The sequence below is a fragment of the Marmota monax genome, unplaced genomic scaffold, assembly GCF_021218885.2.
Source record: "Marmota monax isolate L192 unplaced genomic scaffold, Marmota_monax_Labrador192_F-V1.1 WCK01_AAM20220418_F8-fsc00044, whole genome shotgun sequence".
NCBI lineage: Eukaryota > Metazoa > Chordata > Mammalia > Rodentia > Sciuridae > Marmota > Marmota monax.
In genome coordinates this window covers 2488138-2514221 of record NW_026695198.1, presented here as the reverse complement: position 1 = coordinate 2514221, position 26084 = coordinate 2488138, and the positions used below count along the sequence as shown (strand labels likewise).

The 26084-nt window shown below is 42.3% G+C and overlaps 2 protein-coding genes across 14 annotated transcripts in view; one reads left to right on the top strand and one right to left on the bottom strand.

Annotated features, from left to right (window-relative positions):
• The first annotated feature begins 611 nt into the window (after positions 1 to 611).
• Positions 612 to 1964, top strand: Cebpd (CCAAT enhancer binding protein delta). Its single transcript, XM_046428523.2, has one exon. The coding sequence runs from the start codon at positions 753 to 755 to the stop codon at positions 1569 to 1571; it is 819 nt and encodes a 272-aa protein (XP_046284479.1). The 5' UTR covers positions 612 to 752; the 3' UTR covers positions 1572 to 1964.
• A 993-nt stretch (positions 1965 to 2957) lies between these two features.
• The window catches only part of Spidr (scaffold protein involved in DNA repair), a 410995-nt gene continuing 387868 nt past the window's right edge, over positions 2958 to 26084 (bottom strand). For all 13 annotated transcript variants that reach the window (XM_058574001.1, XM_058574003.1, XM_058574004.1 and 10 more), the window contains 6 exons: positions 22988 to 23198; positions 22087 to 22239; positions 10551 to 10644; positions 9510 to 9624; positions 9111 to 9164; positions 2958 to 3555 (listed from right to left, as the gene is read on the bottom strand). In XM_058574001.1, the coding sequence (XP_058429984.1) occupies positions 3391 to 3555; positions 9111 to 9164; positions 9510 to 9624; positions 10551 to 10644; positions 22087 to 22239; positions 22988 to 23198 (792 nt within the window). In that variant the 3' untranslated portion in view covers positions 2958 to 3390. The remainder of the gene's footprint in view (positions 3556 to 9110; positions 9165 to 9509; positions 9625 to 10550; positions 10645 to 22086; positions 22240 to 22987; positions 23199 to 26084) is intronic.

Here is a 26084-nt window from a genome sequence, read left to right as displayed (position 1 = left end):
TCCGAGCAAGGCGGCTAGAGCGGGCCCCAAATTCCCTGAAACGTCCGAGACTGGGTGGGTGAGATGAGAAGCAGCCTTCCTCTGCGCGCTTGCTGCCCGAATCCCCACCACCAGACTGTGGCTAAAAATGAGTTCCTGCGCCTCATTTCCCCAGCGTGGGTCTCTGCATCTGGGCCCTCTGCGTGGGCGACTGGGTGAGGGTCTCTTGCGGCAATCGGACGCCGGAGGCCCTTGGAGACCCTTGGCCGCACGAAGCCCTACCACCCGGTTCTCTCTTCTCTGGCGACCAGAGGCGTCCCAGGACGAACACAATCCGGGGCCAAGTCCTGGTTTTAATTTTACTCCCAGTGGCGAGGAACTAGGAGGCTCCAAACCCCACAAACAGGAAGGAGGGAAGGCCCTGGAGAGCGGGCAGTAGGAGGGCTATTCCCAGCAGCGTGACTCGGGATGGGCCAGGGGCGGGGGCAGAAACGGGCATCCCATCCCCTACGTGCCGGCCAGAGGGTCCCTGGGACCGCGATGGGGTTGTTGGAATAGCCGGGAGAGGGGCACGCCAGCGGACGGCTGGGGGACGGGGCCGGGGGCGGAGGCTCCCCCAGGGCCCCCGCCCACCGCCCCCGCGGCCCCGGGGCGCCCTCGCTGTGCCGTAGCCGGGGCGGGGCGTGCGCGTCAGCCCCGGCTAGAAAAGGCGGCGGGGTCGGCCCAGTGAGGTGACAGCAGCACTTAGACGCAAAGTCTGGCCCGACGCCGCCATGAGCGCCGCGCTCTTCAGCCTGGACGGCCCAGCGCGCGGCGCGCCCTGGCCCGCGGAGCCCGCGCCCTTCTACGAGCCAGGCCGGGCGGGCAAGCCGGGACGCGGGGCCGAGTCCGGGGCCCTGGGGGAGCCGGGCGCCGCCGCCCCTGCCATGTACGACGACGAGAGCGCCATCGATTTCAGCGCCTACATCGACTCCATGGCCGCCGTGCCCACCTTGGAGCTGTGCCACGACGAGCTCTTCGCGGACCTCTTCAACAGCAACCATAAGGCGGGCGGCGCGGGCGGCGCGGGCGGCCTGGAGCTACTGGCCGGCGGCCCCGCGCGGCCGCCCGGCCCGGGCCCAGCTGTCTCGCGCCCGCTCAAGCGGGAACCTGACTGGGGCGACAGTGACGCGCCCGGCTCGTTGCTGCCCGCGCAGGTGGCCGCGTGCGCGCAGACGGTGGTGAGCCTGGCGACCTCCGCGCAACCCACACCGCCCACGTCTCCGGAGCCGCCGCGAAGCAGCCCGGGTCCGAGCCCGGCGCCGGGTCCTGCCCGAGAAAAAGGCTCCGGCAAGAGGGGCCCCGACCGCGGCAGCCCGGAGTACCGACAGCGACGCGAGCGCAACAACATCGCGGTGCGAAAGAGTCGTGACAAGGCCAAGCGACGCAACCAGGAGATGCAGCAGAAGCTGGTGGAGTTGTCGGCGGAGAACGAGAAACTGCACCAGCGCGTGGAGCAGCTCACGCGGGACCTGGCCGGCCTCCGGCAGTTCTTCAAACAGCTGCCCAGCCCGTCCTTCCTGACGTCCGCCGGGGCCGCCGACTGCCGGTAACGCGCGGCCAGGGCCGGGAGAGACTCACCAACGACCGATACCTCAGAATCGACGGGCCCGTAGTGGAGCGCGCCCTAGCCAGGCGCCGCGAGAGTCGCCCGGCGCCTGCTGCAGTTTCTTTGGGACATGTGAGTGAAAGGAAGCTACAGCCTGGACTTACAGTCACTGAACTGCGAGAGAAGCTATACGTGTTTATTTTCCCTTAAATTATTTTTATAATGGTAGCTTTTTCTACATCTTACTCTTATTGAAGCAGCTAAGGTACATTTGTAAAAAAACAAAAACCCTTTCAAACAAAACCTTTGTATTGTAGATAAGAGGAAAAGACTGAGCATGATCACTTTTTATATTAATTTTTACAACATTTGTAAGAATAAAGAAGCATTTAAAATCGCCCCTGCTTCATATATTCGCAACGACTACAGCACACCCGTGCGCCAGGACCCTAAACGGGGCGTGCCAGACCTAGCCTGAGGTGAGCACCTGGGGGCCTTGGGACCAGGTGTGTTTTTCTCTTGGGGGAATAGAGCTTCTTAGACAAGAGGGTCAGCTTGCTTTTCGAACATGCCAGAGACTACTTCCACGTTTTCTTTAGCTTGCCTAAAATATATATGGCATGACTAAGCGTGCCTAAGGGTAGCAGGTTTCCAGTGGAAGATGCTCTCCCCAAAGTACCTAGATCTGGGTTGGGGCTGGCTGATTTGAGGGCCCCGCTGATAACATCACTAACTCTAGATTGCGGGTGAGGGATAGAGGAGGCCTTAAGTGATCCGGAAATTTGTTTGGTCTTCTGCTTTCCTGGGACTTTGCTTTCACTTTCCTGAGTCTTCAGGACCACAGTGGAGTGTAGATTTTCAAAGTGTGCATAAGGACGAAATAGTCTTGCAGTAGATACAAAGGCAGTCCTCAAGCTATTTTAAACTGGCTATTTTGTTAGCAATTGTAATGTTTCAAGGCTTAATCCAAACAAAGCCATCTGCTTTTTTTCCTAAGAAAACTGGTTATTTGGCACCTTTTCTTGTCTAAGAACTGGGCAAGTTAAGTGTATATTATGTAATTAATTAACCATGGTTTGTCCTCATGTTGAGGAAGAAAACAAAATCTTTAGCATTCAAAGATAATTCATGGCTTTATGTGTATTAAATCTCTGCCAACAAAGTGAATAATGATAAGCTACTGCTCTAAATCTGCGTGATCTTTGGTCCTGTCACAGTGCAATTACCCAGCTTGATCTAACAGGTCATGTGGTGGAGTGAGCTTCCCATATCTCTACTCAGTATACAACTTTATCAATATATATATAACTTATTTATAGTTCATGGATAACATTTAAACCTCTGACATAGTTTTCCAGGACTTTTTCCCAAAAAATACTGAACTGCAAAATGCTTAGATTGGACATTTATTGTATCGGAACAGTAATATCACAATGTGGGACAAAGTTTTAAGGTCACAAGGTATTTTTCTTTGGGGAAATGAAAACATACAAGGAAAAGATGACGAAGCATAAAATTTTGAATACTATTAAGCTATAATTGTACAACATATTTATGTCCAATGTTATTGCCTAACATATATACAAAACGAAGGTCTCAGGTTTATTAAAGCTCTAGAAACATTCCTAAATTTGTGGAAAGATAATAAAAAAGCCATAGAAAAGATCTTTTAGATTTATAGTTTACAAAACCATCTTACATTTGTCCCAGAAAAATCGAGTAAGTTTCATTTTAAGATCATAAAATAATTCACTCTGTCCATAGTTAACAAATAACTGCAAAACCCAGTCCCCACCCCCACCCTTGCAGCCACATTGCAAAGTTCACAAATCCAGTGGCAACTGCTGGCCTTCAGCAGAGTTTCCTCCTGTACTCAGAAGCTCAATTTCCTCCAATCCAATGAAGTTAGTTGGGTGGGTGGTTATGGACTGTACAAAACAACTTAACAGCCCCACCTCCTTTCCGAGGACACTCTTTACTTCGTAAGTCTGCAGTGATAAAGGCATGCTGGTTAGAGCAAATAGAGCCAGCCCTGCACGTTTTGTTCCCAGCAATACAGAACAGAACAGGCCCTTTCCCCAATCCAGGACCTTCTGTCCTCAAATGGTGAGAAGAGTTGGGTGGGGGGGGGGTGCTGCTGTAAAAGCCCCCTTTATTATGGCAAATGAAGGAACTATTTTATTCTGATAACTTAATTCTGTTTTTATACAAGGAACATTTAATACATCTCATGTTTCTTAGTGTATGCTGTGATAAGCTGGCCAAGGGAAGGAATGAGGGACAAGACTTGCAAAGGATCTGCCTATGCTTCAGCTGGACAGGCAGGCTGGGGCTCAGAGCTGTCTCCGCTTCCTTTGGGACACTTCCCCAATCTAGCAACACTTCCGGTCAAAGGATTTCCTGGAACTTTGCCCCAAGCTTCCCTCCTCAACAGGATCCTATTTCTTCTTAAATTATACTATGCTAAACACCTCCTCCTGTGTTGTAGTAATGAAACTAAGCTTTTTCTTCACATGCTTAATCTCAGGCAAATTTCCTTTTGATAAGAATTCTGCACAGGGTAACCAGGGTCCCCAACCCCGGCTTGGTCTCCATAGATCAAACTGTAGATCATTTATGGTTAGAGAGTGGGGCAGAAAATAAAAGCTTAAAAGTCTTGGGATAAATGAGATCTTTGGACTTCTGGGAGACACTTGCACAGGAATACTGTGGGCACTCCTCTCCTCTGTGCAAGGCACCTGATAAATTTCTACAACTTTCTGTTTGGTATGTATTAACTTACCTCTTCCTTCATTAAGCTGTCACAACCCAGAAGATCAAGTCTGGAGAGGGCAGATAATCTAGCCAGAGCAGACTAAGTCTGTGGATACTTGTGCCCTCCCATCAAGTGGGTGGTCTTTTACCCTCATTCTGAGGCTGGGCTGGTTTCAGTGACTGGCTTCTCCTTACAGTGAAGAGGCACAGCCCAGCCTGCCTGTCCAGCTGAAGCACAGGCAGAGCCTCTGCAAGTAACATCCCAATGGCAGTTAGGAAAAGTACCCAGCCTCTGCCTGTCTTCCTGTTAGGGCCAGACACATGCTGTGAGAGAGAGTGGTCAGAACCCTGGCTGGGGACTGAAGGAGGCTTCAGCAACCCTAGCCCTGCTTGAGACATCAGGTGATACTAGTGTAGCAGAAACTGTCCTATCTGAGCTGCAAGTATCCATGCAGAATAAATGTTGAAACCACTAAGCATTGAGATGATTTATTTTGTAGCAATAAGTATCAGGATCATTCTGGGATGTGAACACCACTGATGCCAACTCATTATGATTCTATTATTTTCCCACCTGTAACACAAGCTTGATGAAAAATACCTAGCCTACTACTTATATGTGCTCTGTTCCTTTGCTTTCTTTTTTTTTTTTTTTTTTAAATTATATATATACACATATATATGTATACACCCACACCCACATTTTAGTTGTCGATGGACCTTTATCTTATTCATTTATTTATATGTGGTGCTGAGAATCAAACCCAGTGCTTCACATTCACATATGCTAGGCAAGCGCTACACCACTGAGTCACAATCCCAGCCCCCCCCCCCCCCGCCGCCTTTTTTTTTCCTTTTTGGAAGTACTGGGGTTTGAACCAAGGTGTACTCTACTACTGAGCTATATCCCCAGCCCTTTTTATTTTGTGACAGGGTTTTCCTAAGTTGCCAGGGCTGCCTTTAAACTTGGTATCCTCCTGCCTCAGCTTCCTGAGTAGCTGAGATCACAGGCATGTGCCACTGTGCCCAGTCTTAATGTGCTTTGTAAGAAGTTTTGGCTTCTTTAGCAAAATAAGTTAGAATAATGTCTCAATTGGTGGGCTCTGGAGTGATTGGGAGAGTAAAAGTTGCTGGTCAAGGCAGGAAGAGAAGAAATTAATAATGGAGGTTCTGGCTTTCCTTATAGGCTCAACTGTAGCATGGACAATAAGTTCATGGCCCACTCATTCACTCACTCATTGTAGTTTACTATGAGCCCATGCAGCCTCATGACAGTAAACAAGACAGAACCTCAAAGCTTCTGGTCTGGAGGAAGGGCACCAAGCAATAGAGAAAGATGGTCACCAAACAGTACTGGGAGGAGGGTGGCAGGACAGTTAGGTACTTCTCTGGTGTCTCTTAAAAATTTTAGCCTTGTTGGTGTAAGCAGGAAGGAGATAGCCTAGGCATTCCTATGCTCCTTTGGAGCAAATACACATAATTTTGACTTTAAAAAAGTCAATAAAAAAATCCGTTCTATTTAAAGTGTTAGGTTTGTCTTATATCACCCATAAATGGAGCTTAAATTATAAATTTTTTATATTTGGGGAAAGTTAATATGGTGAGGTTAAAACAACTGTAATGGCCAACTCACATGCACTATTCATATGAATGTGTACCTGCATATGTACAAATTGTTTATGTTTGTGTGTTTGTGTATTTTTTTGGGGGGGGATTGAATCTAGGGACACTCAACCACTGGGCTTCATAACATGAGTTACTTAGCGCCTCATCATTGCTGAGGCTGGCTCTGAACTCAACGATCCTCCTGCCTTAGCCTCTCGAGCCACTGGGAGTAGAGGCGTGTGCCACTGCACCAGGCTGTATACCTATTTTTAAATGGCACAATATATGTGTTCCCTTAACTTTTCCTTTTCTGAAACTTAAGGGAATGAACTTCTGAATTCCACATAAATATAATGTTATCATTGAGAAATGATATGTACAGCGACAACCAATCCTATTGTTTTCACATATATAGCTTGACTACATTAAAGTGAAGGCATAAAATTTACCATTCAAGTAACCTTATTAGAAACAGTACAATTTGCTCCAGGATGAATGGAATTATGGTTCTTATGGAAAGCCCTAATTTGACGCTTTAGATTTTGGTGGATGTGCATTCTCACCAGGAAACGGACAAAATCCAGACTGGGTAATTTGCAGCTCATGTGCTTGCATAGGCCTTTTGATAACTTCTTCAATTAGCTACTTTCCAGGATAGATGTAAAGGTCCAAAAGTTGGGGGTAGGGTGAAGAGCCTCCTAAAATGTGTACCTCCAGGCTTGGAAAGTTCCCTTGCTCTGATGGTGTGGGCTCTGAAGTCAGCATCCACAAATACCTAGTGCAGTGACCACCCTGTGCCCCTTTACACACATATGCATACACACACCCACAGCACTCAAGCAAACATGTACACAAGTACTTGCACATATAAGCTCACATGTGCACAAAGGCACACCTGTCCTCTTGAGCTCTTTTTAAATAGGATTTTATCTATGGGAACATTCTAGTTGAGAAGTTAAATGTATGGGAGGGACAAGATGCCTCAGCCAGTAGGAAAGCCAAGTGAAGGAGGGAGGAACTGCCAGGGCTTCTTGGCCTTTGAGTCCCTAAAGAGGGGTAGGGTTTACCAGGCAACATGAAGTGCTGCCCATTGCTGGAGGCTTCCTGGAGGAAGCACCAAGCTGCCTTCCTGAGGAGCCCTCAGGTGCCCAGTGGGTGACCAGCCTGCCGCACCCAGTCAGGGGTTGGAGGCTGTGGAGCCACAAAGCAAGACATCAGCTACTGGGCAGCATGGATCAGTGGGTGAACTCTGCCATACCCAGCTGTTACCAGTTGTGGGTTTATGTGGGAGCATTTTCAGTGCTTTCCCCATCTTTCTCCATGGATATTCATTCTCTGAAACGCCTTATCTGTCATCTTTAGCATCTGCCCATTCCCCAGTCCCCCACTGTGGAAACCTCTGACCTATCAGCCTTGGGCAGAACCCTCTGACCCAGCATGGCCTCTTCTTTCTTCTTCCCTCCCCCAAAAGACAGGAGACAAGGAATCCGCCCTCAGGCACCACTGCCTTGTCTTGTCACCTGCTAAACACTGAAACTTTCATAAGTTCCTGTCACATGTCTCCTATCTGAGCTGGCTACTAACACTGCCAGTTTGTCACTTCTGCAGGGATTACAATGATTGTGCCTTTGTGGGATGTATTTGGGTAAGATCTATACTCCCTGATAGAAAAAGGTGGGTTCTGCCTTACTGGGATGATGGGGAGATTGGAGAGAACACATGTGAGAAAGGCAGTGAGTTCAGTTCTTGGCCCATGATGATTACTGACTTTTACACAATCAGGAAACACTTGCATATGTATCTTCTTACAGCCTGGTCTGAGCATCAACCCCTATGTGTCTGAGCAACAGCTCAGATGGAGGTTCTAAGCTGGAACATGGGGTTGCTCAGGAGCCAGTGGGCTTTATCTCAGGGGGAATAGAGACTCTTAGAACTCCATAGGAGATGAAAGCCCTATGAAAGCAGGGCTTAGAGGTTAAGCTCAAACCAGCGATCTTAAGATATTATTCACAGATTTATCCATATTGCAATTTAAACGAATAGCCCTGGATTAGCTGAAAAAGGGTGAAAACTGAAAGTGCTCTGCACGGCATGTCCTGAATCTTGGGCCAGGAGAGGAACTGGCAGAGCTGGAGAGGGTGGCAGGCTGAGGAAAGGGGTTTCCACAAGTCAAGTCTGTGCACATTCTGGCTTGAATCAGAGCTGGAATTTGTCCACAGATTCCATGAGGAAAAGACCCCTGTTCAATGGGCCAAAGTTGATCTGGGAACGATCAGCCTTCCCTGTTCCTACCTCCTGCGAGGCTGACCCAAGCCAGCTCCTGGGCCCTTCTCCAGGCTCGATAATTCCAAGAGCCACTTGTGGTGCTTTTAAATAGGTTTGACAATACAAATAGCATCTCAAGGACAGAATTCCCATTTATAAGGCCCAAATTCTGTGATACAGAAACTGTATACTTTGGGGATACTTCTCTTAGAGAAGTACTTTGCTCTACTAAGTCTCAACACAGTAATTCTCAAGGCAGGAAAATCAGTTTTGAGGGATAATGGTAACATTTTCAGCTACATAAAGTCTGGAATACCCATCATTGAAAAACTAAAGAGCATCTTAGGTAATTCTGTTCTACAACTGTGAAGCTATGGCAGCAGGACACCAACCTCCAGACCATGTAATTATAATCAAAGCCAGTGGGACAGATTCCTGTATTTGCTTCAAGGTTGATCTGGAAATAATTTCATTTACAAAGAGGAAAGAATCTCATCAGCCTACATGGGCACTTGTTAGTAAGTGACAGTAAAAGGATGTATCCATTTTTCAATATGTAAGCAGACACAGTTTTTTTGGGCAGTACTGGGAATCAAACCCAGGTACCTTACAACTAAGCTATATCCCCAGCCCTTTTCATTTAAAAAAAAAAAAATTTGAGACAGGGTCTCATAAGTTCCTGAGACTGGCCTCAAACTTGTGATCCTCCTCCCTCAGCCTCCCCAGTAGCTGGGATTACAAGCATGCACCACTGTGGCTGATCTGATCCAGATTTTAATTCTCAAGGTAGGCTAATCAGTGGGATTTGTTGTAACTGAACATAAATGGCAGAGGGCTCTTTCTCTGCAGACGATTGCTCGATTGCTCACTCAGGCTCAAGAGTGTTGGGCATACCTGGGCTGGGACTCCCTGTACTTACCCCATCCTCACAGGCAGCAAACCTCAGCAGTGAAGAAATACTGCCCTGCAATAGCTGCAACGACAGGGGAACAGGGCTGGGTTAAAACTATTAAGTACTCATGCAAAAATAACTCTTGTTCTTAAAATTAACAGGCTAAGTCTAAACTGTCTTTTCTTCAAAGCTTCAGCGGAAGCTTTAAGTCAAACATGACTTTGAAGTTACAATATGGAGACTATTTGTGAAGAGGTACTCTGAGGGCTAGAGAGAGCTCTGGGTATAGGTCCCTCCCAGCTGTGAGTCACACACATCAATACCATAGGTGGACAAAGAACATGCAAGTGCTCCAATTTTCCCCTGTCCTCGAGTTCCTGAGGTACATGTGGAAAATGAGCATGTGTTCTAGGTACCAGCTCCTACCTTAACCTTCACGCTGCACTGGGGCCTTGAAGGGCAGTCCAGAAAGACTTGCAGGTGCCTCTTGAGAACAGGAGATGTGACCAACTCACAACAATCTCCACAGAAAAAGGTGCCTCTGTTGTGTGAAAATGCATAGGAAAAACAAACAAGTGAGGAGGCCCAATTAGATGAGTTCTAGCAACAGACACACATTTCTCTAAAAATGAATGTTTGCTGAGGGAGACAAGAGGGTTTTGCTATCAAAATCAACTTCCTGAGATTGGCCAGAGTCTGATTCTATTCTGATGGATGAATGCAGGCTTTGGTGACAGTGGCTGAAGACTATTGAGGGGACTCTTGGACAGGCAGAGAGTTATCATTTACATGGAGCAGAGGGGAAGGCACCACTATCTTTGGTCCCCTACTGCTTCCACTTGAATCCACGTTCTCTGGCCTCTTCAATGTGATCTGGAGATGACTTGTGTACAAAGGCCACCAACCCAGCAGGCATCAAGGCAACATTTGTTCTTTGCTTCCTAAAGAGGGAACAAGTAATGAGCACACCCTTTTCTGCCTGTCACTCTACAAAGTCCAGTTGGGAGGCCAGGGAATTGACTCCAAAGAAACAAACTGCATGGACATCCAGCCCTCACCATGACCCAAGAGGAGGTGCAGAAAAACTGGGCAGGGAAGGGATGTCTGTTCAGTGCTGCTCATTGGTGTCTGGTGTCTGGAAAAGCCTGGACCACTTGCACAGGACACTCTATAAAGTCCTCACATTGCTCTCACTTATTCATGTTTATCCTGCCTTTCTTTTTTCTTCTGACTAATAATAAAGGAGCTAAGGACAAAAACCAGCTCTTTTAAAAGACAGAAATATCTGCAAAAGCAACAGGAAAATACTAGTTAGGAAAACCCACAGGTATAGTGGCCTTTTTCTTGCAGCTCAGCAGAGCAGGTTCCCCTCGGAGCTCTTAGGGAAGCTGCTGAAGGCAGCAAGGCTGTGGGGCCTTGGGGCTAGATCATGCTCTTTGGGGCCTGGGAATTTCAGGGCAGCCTTACCCATCTTCTGGCCTCTGTTCCAATCTCCCATTGCCACACCGGTCACATGTAGGCCATGAGAAAGCGGTGTTCTCATCCACGCCAACCACAGTGCCTAGGCCCATGTGAGAGAAAAGCCAGACCTTCAGAGGTAATTTCTGCTCTGATCACCCAGATGACATGTGAACCCTCAGATTGTTTTCTTACTGGTAAATTTATATAAGTCTGAGCTTTTTATAATTTCCACTTATTACACATACAAAATTAAAACAATTTAAAGCAAATTTTAAACTTGCCTACAACAAGACCACCTAACCAAGCATCTTTGTTTTTCCTTGATTTTTTTCCCCCAGAAGCATACATAGTTAAATCGTTAAGGTCAAACCATCCATGGATGTTACCTTGTGTTTTTGAACTTACTACACAGCTGCTGGAAAGATTGTTATCTTATTGACATGCAGTAAGGTGACAGATTCCATTCCACCCTCCCCATGTTAGATATTAGGTCTCTAAATTAATTAATTAGTTGATTAATTTTGTAGTTCTGGGGATTGAACCCAGGGGGTACTCTATCACTGAGATTCTCCAGCTCCTTTTAGAATTATTTTGAGACAGAGTCTTGTTAAGTTGCGGAGATTGGCCTCCAACTTGCAATCACCTTGTCTTAGCCTCCTGAATTGCTGGGATCACAGGCTTCCTCAGGATTACTTTAATGGTATGGCAATGAGTGTCTCTGCATAGAAGCCTTTTCTGTATGAAGGCCCTTATTCAGAACAGATTCCTGGAAGTAGAATTATTGCTTCCCAGAGTATGAGTAGTGGGGATATAGAAAAAGCCTTTCAGAAAGTACTTCCTAAGAGGACATTTTGATTTACATTGTCCCAATTCACAGAATGCCAGTTTCACTATACTGCACAATCAGTATCTTAAGAATGTGCCTCCTTAACAGGTATAATGAAATTGCTTATTTTAATTCCACTTCTTTCATAAGAAAAGATAAATCGTTCTTATTGGTTTGTTAATATATTCTCAAATAAGATTTCTCTGGTTTCCTTATTGTAATTGTGATTAAGAATGCATGCATTTCTTTTCTACTCCAGCATTTATGATTGATTTATTCAACCAACAAATAAGTATAGGATACCGCTATTTTTTTTTTTTTTCTGGGTACTGGGGATCTAACCTAGGACCTCCATGAATGCTAAGTAAGACTGTATCATTAAACCACACCCTATCCATGATTTTTTTTTTTTTTTTTTTTGCAGTACTAGGGATTAAACCCACGGGCCCTCTACCACTAAGTTATATCCCCTGTCCTTTTTATTTAATTCTGAGACAGAATCTTGATAAGTTGTTGAGGCTTGCCTCAAATTTGTTATCTTCCTGTCTCAGCCTCCCACAGATATGGGAGGTAGTACAGATGTGTACCACCACACACAGTCATATCATGCTATTTAGAATGAGATATATGCGGGCCTTGAGGCACAAAGATACACGGAACATTATCTACTTCAATGGAATCAGTCTAGTTGGGAAAGCAGATAAATAAACAAGGAATAAAATTATCATGAAATAAATGCTAATAGAGAAAAGGAAAAGTTCTCTGAAAAGTGCAGCAGAGATGCCTTGTGGTCTGGTTTGAGGGCCAGGGAAGCTTCTACAAAAAGGAGTGAGGGGATTGGCAGCCTGACCCTGGCAGTCAAACTTATACCTCTGACAACCCTGCATACCCCAGTGGGGCTGGAGGCTGTGCTAGCATTGAGGGAGGGCAGGCAATACAGCTGTGGAGTTGGCAACACCATAGCTGGGATTGAGATGGTCATGTTTCCTTGGATGTGAAGCATGATTGATAACATCAAGATATATTGGCAAACTGCAGATCATCCTTGAAATGTGATGAATTAGATGCTTAAAGAAAAAGTAAGAAGTGACCCGAGTTTCTGGATAAATAGATGAGTTTCTGTTCCCATTCTTGAAGCAAAATGTTTCATTCTATTCCCATTCTTGAAGCAAAATGCTTCCTCTACAGAAAATATATCTGTAGAGGGTAAAGCAGAGTTATGGGAAATAGCAGGCTTGGTTTATTAAAATACATTTATGCAATGCAGACTTGAATGACTTCTTAAAAATGAGAATAATAGATCTTGATTTTTAAAAGGCTGTCCTAGCTAATGACATTGTCCTTGCAAATCTAATCAAAAGCATGTCGAAAGGATGAAAAGTAAAGTCAATAAAGTCCTATAATACAGCTGGAAAGGAATGTGAGCTCATTCATAATAGTCAGATGCAGAAGGAAGTCCAAAGGAGAGAAATGTGTGGCCTGTCCCCAAACACCAGATCATGTCATGCATTGTGGTCAGGTTCCCATCCGGGCCTGTGTGCCCAGCATGGAGCTATTTCATAGCAGGGCTTGGTAAACAACTGCTAAACTAATTATTAAAAATAGGCTGCTACTAAGCAAAGCTCCTTTTTACTGTAGGATGTGCATGGGTGTTAACAGCATTTACATTTATATGGGATTAAGTAATTTCCTTCCAATTAGAGAATAAGGCAAGAGTTGATGAAATGTTTTTCATGGGGTCTACAAACCACTAGAAATCTTTCGGGCAAACTTAAATGAATTTAAGGGATGTTTGGGAAGTGTTATTAAACAGTGTTGAGAACATTCACTTAAATGAACACCAGAAGAAAAAAATAAACGATTTTTGCCAGCACTGAGGGGTGTGATGCCACCTTCATTGGCTTGCCTGCAGGTTGCTATTAAAAGCTTCATACTTTGCTTGTCTTCTGTACAGAAATCCCTCATAATCAGGTTTGGGAAAAGTATATATCACTTAGTTATTAAAGCTTCTTTTTAAAAAGGTCTTTCTAAGAGTGTTAAGGAAAGTGCCTCAACTGCAAGCTATCTGGGGTCCTTTTGGGCTAAGCTGACAAAGCTTCAATGTACACATTTCTTCAGTTATTCTGCATTCTCTGCTACACCCTTCCCCCTGAAATTTCCTGAAAGGAAGAAGTAGGGGGAATCACAATTTATAAAACTTCTACCTAAAAGCCGAGACCTGGTTTGAGGATGGGCCTTTGCCATCCCTTCCCACGGAGGCATGCTTCATCCATTCATGGAGCGGTATGCAAAGTCCCTCACCCTTAGTGAGCTATGAATAAAGAAGAATAAATGGTTCGAGAGAGAAAAAAAATTGTTGCTGCAAGACTACTTCACCCCAGAAAATAAAGTGGAAAGAAGTCTTTGCATATTCTGGGCACTGACATTCAGAGAAGAATAGGCCCTGTGCCCTTATTGAGGAATGAGTGCTCTCCCCTCAGGGAGGCTCACATTTCTTAGGAGTGATAAACACCTTCACAGGGATTCTGTTCTGGGAATGTGTTCAGGGTCCTTTCAAGCCCTACTTGAAGAAAATGCTTAATATTTAGCTGTCTGAGACCCAGATGCTCAACTGACTTAGCAGTTGCTGAGAGCTGCCCAATCCCCAGTACTGACTTACTGCAGATGTAAAGATGCCCAGATGGAGCCAGGCTGGAGACAAATCATCACTGAATCCTGGGCCACTGACACAGGACAAAGCAAGGATGAAAGCCTGAGAAGGGAGCATCTGCTATTATTGTAGAGAAGTGAGGACTCCACCCAGGTATGGATTTGAGGGAGTTGGAGCTAGGCAGTTCACAGCTGGCTAGTGTACAGGGCAGGGATTCCTGGTAGGAACAGTGCACCCATCTGCTGCCTTGCTGTGGGCATTCCTTGTGGGGCAAAACTTGTCACTTTGCCACTGGGCTTTGTTTTCTCTTAATGCCCAGTGGATTGGTTCTTATCAGACTATCTGGCAACACTCATTGCTGCTGTGATAACACTCTGCTTACACATCACCCTTATCTACCACAGGTCTGCAGGGAAGTTGCAGAGGAGGCCTGGAAGCAGAGGAGACCTGCAGGGAATGCAAATGAAATTGGGGAGATGGGAAAAAATATGTAAGAAACTTGGATCAACATAAGGAAAAGATCAGCATCGGGAAAGCAATATGAGAAGGTAAAATAGAATCTTTTATATTTCTTCTGAACATGGTGGTATGTACCTGTAGTCCCAGTTACTCAGGAGGCCTAGGCAGGAAGATCTCTTGAGACCTGGAGTTCAATACTGGTCTGGGCTATGTATCAAGAAACTGCCTTCTCTTTATTTTTTTAAAATATTTTATACTTAGTCTAAATTGTTCAGTAAGTTATTATTGATGTAATAGTTTATTTAAATAATAACAATGATATAGTCAGTGATTTATAGGCAAGTGACGTGAATGACAATGATGTCATAAAAAATAGAAGAAGGAACTGGAAACACTCTTGAGGTACCTGCATTAATTGAGAAGTAGGAGAGTATTATTTGAAAGTGGACTTGAGTGGTTGTAAATGTACATTTCAAACTCTGGGGCAACCACTAGAAAGCATTAAAAAATAAGTATAATTAATATGCAGAAAGAAAAGAAAAAATGGATTCATACAGGATGCCCAATTAAAACGAGAAAAGGCAGAGAAAAAGACAAAACAGAATCAGCGACAATGGATGGAAAACAGTTGTAAATATGATTGGTATCAATTCAGTTATATTGATAATCACCAGAAGTGTGGGTAGTTTCAATACACAAAAGACAAAGACTAATTAAATATACAAACATACAAATTTAAAGAGACTGGTTCAAAATACAAGGAAGTTCCATTAAATATAAAGACATAGATAGATTAAGAATAAAGGTGTAGAGAAAGATACATGGTGGGGACTGGGATTATGGTTTGGTTAGAGTGCTTCTAGCACATGCAGGGCCATGGGTTCAATCCTCAGCAACACATGTAAATCAATAAAATAAAGATATTGTGTCCACCTATAATAACAACAGAACTTCAAAATATATGCAGCAAACTGATGGGAAAGAAAAATAAATTCACTACTATAGTTGGAGACCTCAATACTCTCTATGACAGATCCAGCAGGCAGAAAATTAATAAGAGTAAAGTTGAACTGACAGTAACATCAATCAATAGGATTTATTTATTTATATATTTTTAAACATTTTTTTTAGTTGTAGTTGGACACAACACCTTTATTTTTATGTGATGCTGAGAATCGAACCCAGTGTCTCACAGGTGCTAGGCGAGCGCTCTAACGCTGAGCCACAACCCCAGCCCCAATCAATAGGATTTAATGAACATTACTGAACACTTCATCCAACAACAGCATACACATATTCTTTTCAAGTCTAGGTGGAACACTGCAAGAAAGATCATACCGGGCTGGGGAAGTGGCTCAAGCGGTAGCGCGCTCGCCTGGCATGCGTGTGGCCCGGGTTCGATCCTCAGCACCACATACAAACAAAGATGTTGTGTCCGCCAAAAAATAAATATTAAAAAAAAAATTCTCTCTCTCTCTCTCTCTCAAAAAAAAAAAAGAAAGAAAGATCATACCCTGGGCCAAGAAACATACCTTAACAAATTAAAAAGTAGAGAAGTCATACCAACTATGTTCTTAAGAACACAAAGGAATTAAACTAGAAATCAATAACAGAATGATACAGCTGGAAAGGCTCAAAGTATTTGGAGATTAAATAGCATACAAGTCAAGAAAAAGTGTGAGGAAGAAAATAAAAAAATATTTTGAATCAAATGAAAATTAAAAAAAACATCAAAATTTGTGGGATACAACAAAAGAAGTATATGAGGGAAATTCATGTGTGGAATGTGTATGTTAGAAAAGAAGATCTAACGTTAATAATCTAAGCTTTCATTTAGGAAACAAGGAAAAGAGGAGCAAATTAAAATCAAATAAGGAAGATAAAAATAACCAAGCAGAAATCATTGAAACTGAAAACAAAAAAAATCAATAGAAAAAAAAAATCAAGAAACTAAAATTTCTTTGAAAAGATCAATAAAAACAGATGAACTTCTAAGTAGGCTTTCTCAAGAATTAAAGAGAAGTCATAAATTAGTAAATGAAAGGGGCCATGATTACTTATCCCACAGATTAAAAATATAAAATATATAAATAGTATATAAAATATATAATTAGTATATAACTCTATGCCCCAAATTTGATAGGTGAAATGGATCAACTCCATGAAGTATATAATCTATCAAAACTTATATAAGAAATAGTATTAATAGGTCTGCATCTATTAAATAAACAGAATAAATAATTAATAACCTTCCAAAACAGAAACCACTGGGCTTGGATTGGTTCATGGTTGCATTCTACCAAACATTTAAAGAAGAAATTATACCAAACCTCTACATTTTCTTCCTTAAAACAGAAGCAGTACTTTTTCATTTCATGAGGACAGCATTACCCTAATACCAAAATCAGACAAAAATATGAGGACTCCATTATTCTAATGCCCCAAATCAGACAAAGGTATTACATAAAAGAAAAAAACTACAAACATCTTTCATGAAATCAATGAAAATGTCCTCAAAAACAACTAGCATATCTAATGCAATTATATGTAAAAATGATTATATCACAACCAATTGAGATTTACTCCAAGTACACAAGGCTGGGTCAACCATTCAAAGATCAGTGTGTAACTCATTACTATCAACAGGCTAAAGAAGAGAAATTATATGATCAGATTAAGATATAAAAAGGTCATTTGAAAAAAACCCAACATTTAATCAAGATAAAAACTCTTAGCAAACTAAGAAAAAAGGAGTTTAGTTTCTTCAACTTGGTGAGGAACATCTACAGAAACCTATAGTTTGAACAAACCTAAAGCATTAATTCCTGGGGTACCAAGACAATAGCTGAAAGTAGAGCAACCACGCAAAGTTAGAGCAGAGAGACAGATATCAAGAAGGAGATTACAGAGGAAAAGGATAACTCCAGTGATTTAATATCATTTTTGAGAATTCAGAAAAGTCAGGTTGCAAATGAAAGTCAATTTAAAGCTCCAAGAACAAAACAAAACAAAACAAAACAAAACAAAACAAAACAAAACAAAACACAGTTCCTTCAGTTGCCAATAGCTAACCCTACTGCTGCAGGTGTGGGAATGGGTAGCCTGACTCTTTCTTGCATTTCTGTGGCACTCACTGGATGCAGTTAGAAATGAGTTAAATTGTAAGCCCTCCTTTAGCCAACAGTGCTTTTGTTGTCTCATAAAACAGTGCAATAGGTGGTGGTGACTCTTATGCTCACAGAATAAGAACTGGTGTGGGGCACTGCAGTGACTTTCTGGCACAGGGCAGAGAATTATACAAGGGTGGGGGTTGGGGGGGTGTTCTGCCATCCTTTTCCCTCCTTTAAGCTCTTTTTTAAAATATTTTTTTTTAGTTGTTGATAGATCTTTTATTTTATTTATTTATATGTGGTGCTGAGAATCGAACCCAGTGCCTCACGCATGTCAGGCAAGTGCGCTACCACCGAGCCAAAGTCCCAGCCCCATCCCTCCTTTAAGCTCTGGATGAGTCCTGACCTCTGGGAGAGGTAAAAGAGAGTGGAGAGGGAGGATAATGCAACCAATGAGAATGAAAGTGGAAGGGAAAAGTACTCATAGAGGTGACTGGAGACCCCAAGTTTGAGAAATGGCTGTGGGCCATGAGCAACAGCACCTAAGGGAACCTGGGAGAGGGGACAAGAGGGATGGGGGATGGGAGAGGGAGATAGGACAGGCACATGTCTGCACTGTGGATTTCTCCTCATAGCTTGTTGGCTCAGGGAACCCAGGCCATGCCACTCTGTACAATGTGCTTGGTCTTTATAGCCTGTCCACTCATGAGACCCAGTCTGTGTCCATCTTCATGGTACACTCTGTCTCCAAAAGCCTGTTTGCTCAGGGGCATGAAGCTGTAGTTGTGTACACTTTGCAGTCTGTCCCCCATAGCCTGTTCAATAGGGAGAACTGAGCAGCTGTACATCAAGAAGTAGTTTCATGGTGGGGCTTCCAGATGCCACTATAGTCTATTGAGCCACCCAAACCCCTTGCCTTCCCTACCTCTTCCTGCTGATATTATCTGTTTTGTACCATCACTGATGTATGAGGTTGAAGAACAGCATCATTTAAAAATCTGATCAGTATGAACCAGGGAAAGCAGAATAAGACAGAACCAACCCAATCCCACCCTGGCCTCCCCTTTCAATCTTGCCTTTCCCCTAGGACTTGGAGGTTTTACAATGGCACCTAGTACCTCTGTGGATTTACCATATGCCCTCTGAACGGCCTAGCCAGCCTGAACAGACTGCCTGAGAAATCCTGATAACTCAAGTACACCTCTGATTACTGGCTTGACTTTAGTCAGCCATCCTCTCTCTCCCTTTATGGTTCCTGGTAGCGTTATCTATTATTTTCTCTACTAGACTGAGTGCTCCTTGCCTTTCATGCATTATCTCATTTAATCCTCAACAATGCTTTGAGACTAATTCTCATATCCCTATTTTATAGATGAGAAAATGGAGGTCTTAAAGTAGAGTCAGTTGTCTATAGAACCTCTATATTCCACTGTGCTCACAACCTCTCTTCACAACCCTAGTTGTGTTCAAGCACTAGACCTAAAAAGAGATTCACAGAAAAAAAAAATCCCACAGGGCTTTGACCATGAACAAGTGCTCAATCTCATAAAAATCACATGATTTAAAGCAATACATACAGGGATCACAGCCTTTTTGCTGTTGTTCATAAAAAGGATCAGAAACTAGTGGCAGGTAAGGGTAGAGAAAAACAGGCCTTCTAGAAGGTTTCTTTTGGAAATTTGACTTTTTATATACTTTCTTGAAAACAGTTTAGCAATAATTGCATAGACATTGGGTGTGGTGGCCACATACCTTTAATCTGAGCTATTCAGGACGCTGATAGGAGAATAGCAAGTCCCAGGCCAGCTTGGGCAATACAGTGAGGCTTTCTCTCAAAATAAAATAAAAAGAGCTGGGGGTATAGCAGTTCAGTGCTTGAGGCCCTGGGTTCAATCTCTACTACTTAAAAATAATAAATAAAAGAACAAAAATACATAAACTCATAGTGCAGTCACTTTGGAAAACATACTGAGACTCTTCAAAAAGGTTAAAGGTGCAGGGTTTCTTTTTGTTTGAAAGTTAGACTGTAGTAATGGTTGCACAATTATGCAAACACACTAAAATACTTAATAGTATTTTTTGAGACAAGGTCTTGCTACCACATGACTTAACAATCCCATTCTTGGATACATAGCCAAATTCAAACAAATTCTCCATGAATATTCATAGCATTTCTATTCATGATAGTCAAAAAAGTGGAAATAACCCAACTGTTCACCAACTGATGGCATAGCTGTACAATGAAATATTATTCTTCCATAAAAGGAAAAAAAAATTGATGTTACACTGTGGATAAATCTTGCAAACATTATGCTAAGTTAAAGATGCCAATCAAGAAAAACCACATATCATATGATTCCACTTATATGACAGGTTGAGGACAAGCAAACTCAGAGGGGCATAATGTAGACTGGTGGTTTCCTGAGACCAGGGTGTGATGGGGGAATGGGAGTGACTGATGATAGGTACAGGGTTTCTTTTTGTTTCAAAGTTAAGACTGTAGTAATGGTTGCACAATTATGTGAATTCACTAAAATACTTAATAGATATATTTTTTGAGACAAGGTCTTGCTATATTGCTGAGGTTGGCCTCAGATTTGTGACCCTCCTACCTCAGTCTCCTGGGTTGATGGGATTATAGGCATGAGCCACTGTACCTGGCTAAAAACACATTAAATGAATGAATTATAAATATAAATTGAATCTATATCTCAATAAAGTGTTTAAAAACACATGAACCATTGGAGTGTGGCTGAGGCAGGAGGATTGCAAGTTCAAGCCAGCTTTAGCAACACTGTCTCAAAATAAAAAATAAAAAGGGTTGGGGATATAGCTCAGTGGTAGAGTACCCCTGGATTCAGGCTCTAGTACCAAAAAATACTTGAAATATAAATTCCTGAAATCCTCCTTTATAGTAGGACAATACTATACAATAGTATATGATAGTAGGACAATAGTATACAATCAGTAGGGGATGATGTCCAGAATGTTTATCACGCCTTGTTTGTAATTGCAAAAGCACAGGAAAATTCTGGCTATCCATCATTCGAGGAACAGTTTTTTCATGAGGGACTAATATGCGACTGTGAAACTCTTATATTGGATCTCTATTTCCTTGGGCAGACATTCTGGCTAGAATATTAAGTGAGGAAAGCAAGTTACAGAATAATATGTAGCAAACCAACCCAATCTGCACAACAAAACTTCTCCCTCTAAAGCCAGGAGTCATGTACTCCATGTGTGGTGCACAGGGAGTACCTGCCAGGAGGTTGCTACCTTCTTCTGGGTTCAGCTTTCACTGGTTTCAATAAGTATGTATTACTTTCACTATTAAATAATTTTTAAAAAGTTAAAAAAGAAAGCATTTTTAATGCTGTTTTCAGCTCCAGACCCATATATCCAACCAGCTTTGAAACATCTCAGATGTAATGAAATCACCCAAACTCTCCAGACATAATGAGATGGTTCCCTTCAAAGTTGCCTTACACATGTGTCCTGCTTTGGCAATTTATAGCACTACGTTTACTTCCTCATCCAAGCCTAAAGCTTGGATGTAGCTGCATAATCCTCTTCCTCTATATATGTCCTCTATCCTATGGTCCGATTCATCACTTAACTTACCAATTTTCCTAATTAAACCCATTCCTGGGTTTACTTTTATATTGCTGCCACAACTGTCATCCTGGTCCCTCCATCTGCTCTGTAGGAATGGATGTTAGACCATGTATTTTCTCTATGGATGACAGAGCATACTTTTTTTTTGGTGTCAGGGAATGAACCAAGGGGTACTTTACCACTGAACCAGATTCCCAGCCCTTTTTATATTTTATTTGGAGACAGGGTTGCACTGAGTTGCTTAAGGCCTCACTAAGTTGCTGAGGCTGTTTTTTTTTTTAAATTATTTATTTTAACTATGTATATATGACAGCAGAATGCATTTTGATTCATTATACACAATTGCAGCACAACTTTTCATTTCTCTGATTGTACATGATTGCGGAGGCTGGCTTTGAACTCTTGATCCTCCTACCTCAGCCTCCTAAGCTGCTAGGATTCCAGGTGTGTACCACCATGCCTGAACAGAGTATACTTTTGATTGGGTCATCTAGTATCCTCTTAGTTCCTTCATCCAGTTGCCTATCCTGCCTGCTCTACGGTATCCCTGGCTTACCAGGTCTCTCCTGTCCATTGCCTTTATTCATAAGTCCTGTTCCTTGCTTCTTCCCCTGACATAATTTGTCCCACCCACTCTTCAGATCTCAGTTCAAGCCTCTTGTCTTTAGGGAGCTTCCTGACTTCCCCAACAAGGTGAGGGCCTAATTACTGGAAAATGGAGCACTTGAAATTCTGCAGTCTTAGGTTTGTTTGGTCTGAGAGTCAAGAAGCTCTTTTTATTTTTTGTACATTCCAAGTAGGCACTCAACAAAAACTTGTTAAACAAACAAGTAAATGAATACAAAATAATACAATATTTAAGACAATGAGAAGGCTGCCCACCTTGCACGCTGCAAATGGAATTAACAGGTGTGAGGGAGTCTAGTTCATCCAGTATCACTGGGCCAGTCAGCTCACAGGAGCCAGTGCCAGAGGCCATACACCAAAAGGGTTTTTGAAGCAACAGGACAGTCCGTTCAACACAGACAATCTGACCTGCCAACAAAGATACTTCAGATTATTGAAGTGTTGAAGAAAAATGTGAATTCTCCTGCCAGTAAAGATAGTCTCCTTTCCATCCTCCCAAAGTGATGCAAGTATAAGGGTGCAATTGTGGGGACGGTCTGTTCCTAATGCCAGGTCATAGTTGGGAGGCTGATTATATACAGGAAGCTGTACTACATACTTCTGAGGAAAATGGAGCCAGTTTTCTTTCTTTTGGAGAGATTTTATACATATAGAAGTGGCCTCCAGTGAGCTAAGCTGGAAAAGCATGCAAATACTAAATTCAACTTCATTTTGAAAAGAGTAAATTTTGTGATACATTAAGTTTACTATGTAAAAAAATACAGTTTAGGCGGGATTTTAGTTTTGACACCTAGGTAAAAGGGACTAAAAAGTATATATATTTCTAATGTTCTAGTTTTTGGTTTGTTTTAAAAAGTAATCACCCAAATCATGACTTCAGATGGCTTCTACACCACTAAAGACAATCATGAAGTGACTGATGGGATCGCTAAAGGGTACACTAGAACCTTGGAGTACTGTGCAGATAGCCATGAACAGGGCTCAGCAAAAGCCTAAACTGGTAACATGGGCCTCTGCAGGGCACAGGTCATGTCTGTCTTGGGCTATGTGATGGTGCCAGCAGTGCTGAGCAAGATGCATTTGGAAGCCATAGGAGACATCATATGGACACTGATCAGTCACCCCAGTCAAGACTGTGGAGAAGATGCAAGCACACCCTGGTCTCGGAGAGCATCCCTGAAGAGGATGCTATGAGGTGCAGCCGTGGAGAGTGCTTCTAGGATTTCTGGACCCAGGACACATGAGGGGGTCACACAAACTGGCAAGATTTTGGGGAGGTGGTGGTCATTCCCATCCTTCATTTGCAGGGTGATGTCAGTCACCAACAGCCAAATCTCCTTTTGTGCCAAAAGAAGCAGACTCTTCAGCTACAAGTTCAAAGTAAAGACTATTAACTATTCTTATATCCAAAATTAATTTTTAAAAGCAACAATCTTAATAATCATTATCACTAACAAGTTATTATTTCAAAATACTTTAAAATACCCAACAGGAGTTTGGCCATGATGGCACATGTCTATAATCACAGTGACTCAGCAGGCCAAGGCAGGAGGAACCAAATTTGAGGTCAGCACAAGAAACTTAGTGAGATCTTGCCTCAAAATAAAATAAAAAGGATTATGGATGTAGCTCAGTGATTAAGTGCCCTTTGAGTCAATCCCCAGTTTACAACCAAACCAAACCAAACCAAACCCCAAAAACATACTATAGACTTAGCACACGGGTCACTAGCCCCATTAACATAGCTGTGTGCCCAACTGTGCACCTGTTTAATGGATTCCTTTGTTGGAATACAACCCACACTTTGCAGGCAGTGCTCTACTTGTCTTCTGACCTACTCAAGTAAATTTTATTGTTCATTCTTTCTTGTTCTGAGTTTGTATACCTAGAATGCTATCTTTTATCTAGAGCATACACATTCTTCTCTTAGAGTAGCTGCAAGTTTCCTGAGGGTTAAGACTAGATCTCACTCACCAACAGACTTTTTGTACAGGACCTTGGTATAAAGTAGGTGTCATAAATATCTGTATCTGTAACAGCTTTTATTTTTCTTATTTTTTTGTCTTCTTTACTTTAATTATAAATTTTCCCCTAATCTGCAAAAGTTATAATGTCCTTCCAAGTTCTATTGAACTGGCAGTCTTCCCCTGCCCATTGGCCAGGGATTAGGACGTAGTAGATACAAATGGACCAAAGACAGATAATAGGGCTAGGGCCTGAGGGCATGGCTAGCTTGAGGGTCAGCTTATTTTGCTGGCATGGACTGTCAGGTGAAGCTGAGAATTACACATGGTTGGCTAATAGAACTCAACAGAGGTGAACTCCGTGGTCTAGAACTGTGGATTGGGAAGGAGAAGGTAGTCTGCATGTTTGGGAGGTTGATTATATACAGGAAACTGCATTAAGTAATACTGAGGACAATGGAGCTAGTTTTCTCTCTGTTGAAGAGGGATTTATACATACAGAAGTGGGGAAGACAGGAGTAAATTCTGTGGTAATGGTCTATGGTTAGTTGTGTTGGTGTGAAATCACAACTCTAAATAAATCTAAATATAGAAGTAGATATGGATGTGGGTGTGCATGTGTGCATGAGTGCATGAATATATACATATGTCTCCTTGCACTATTCAATGAGAGGACCTACAAACAATAACATCCCAATAGCAGCAAATGTAGCTAGAACCTAGACCCTGGCTTCTAAATACCATTTTCCATTGATATCAACCAGGGCTCCTTGAAATGAGGGCTGATTCTAAAGCATAAAATGTCAAGATGACTCTGAAATATTGTGTCAAAAATAAGGGAGGACTCAAAGAATGATGGAAACATGTCTAAAAGATATAGGAGCCAGCCTAAATCTGGTAAAATTTGAGCATCAAAATGAACAACCAAAACAGATTATAACTTACTGAATAAAAAACTAATCCATTAGTCTATACTGACATAAATAAATGACTACAGAAATAAATCAGCAAAATGAAAAGCTCCTAATCAATGCTGAATGTCAGCTAATAAATGTACAAGAAATAATATTAAGATATTTATAGTCTCAAAGTATCTTTCCACAAAATGCTTATTAATAAGTAAAATATTTATTTATAATTAATTAATTAATTTGTTCTAATTTGTTCTACATGATAGCAGAATACATTTTGATTCACAGTACACAAGTGGAGCACAATTTTTCATTTCTCTGGCTGTAACACTACACTAAGTAGAGTCAGACCATTTATGTCTTTATAACATGTACCTAGGGTAATGATGTTTATCTTAGTCCACCATCTTTCCTTATCCCCATGAAATATTTATTTTTTAACTTCAAAGTGAAAAACCATGGAAACACCATCTTGACCAATTGATAAAACATTACAATTCTTTCTGGGACAAATAAACTATATGTCTCTTGATATGAACACAGTATTTTTTGTGGGGGAGGTACTGGGGATTGAATTCAGGGGCCCTCAACCACTGAGCCACATCCCCAGCTCTATTTTGTATTTTATTTAGACAGGGTCTCATTGAGTTGCATAGCACCTGGCCATTGCTGAGTCTGGCTTTGAACTTGTGATCCTTCTGCCTCAGCCTCCTGAGCTGCTGGGATTACAGGCATAAGCCACTGTGCCTGGCAGAACATAATATATATATATTTTAATAGACACGACATTTTTTTATACCTTTATTTTCATTTTTATGTGGTGCCAAGGATCAAACCTAGTGCCTCATACATGCCAGGCAAGCGCTCTATCACTGAGCCAAAACCCCAGCCCTGAACATAGTATTTTTATGTGGTATTTCTGTAGAGAATGTTAGAATGTATAATCTAATCTGTTCAAGAGATAGCATCAGATAAACCTAAACCAAGGGACATTCTACTAAGTAACTGGTTTTTATTTTTTGAAAAATCTCAAGGTTGGGCTGGCAATGTGGCTCAGTGGTAGAATCCTTGCTTGCATGTACAAAGCCCCCTGGTTATAATCCCCAGAACCACAAAAACAAAAAGCCAAAACATAAGCAAAGATAAATAAGTATTCCATCTAAGAAAGATGAAAGAGATATGACCTGAGCATACTGCATGACCCTGTATCAGATCCTGGAGTTACAAAGGTTATTTTTAAAACAATTAGCAAAACCAAAATTTAAAAAATTAGTAGATATTATCAGGAAGGGTAAAGATTTCTACAAAGTTAAGAAATGGTGGGAATTCTGACATTCTTCAAGGATTTTAAAATACTCTTTATGAATACTTGGGATTT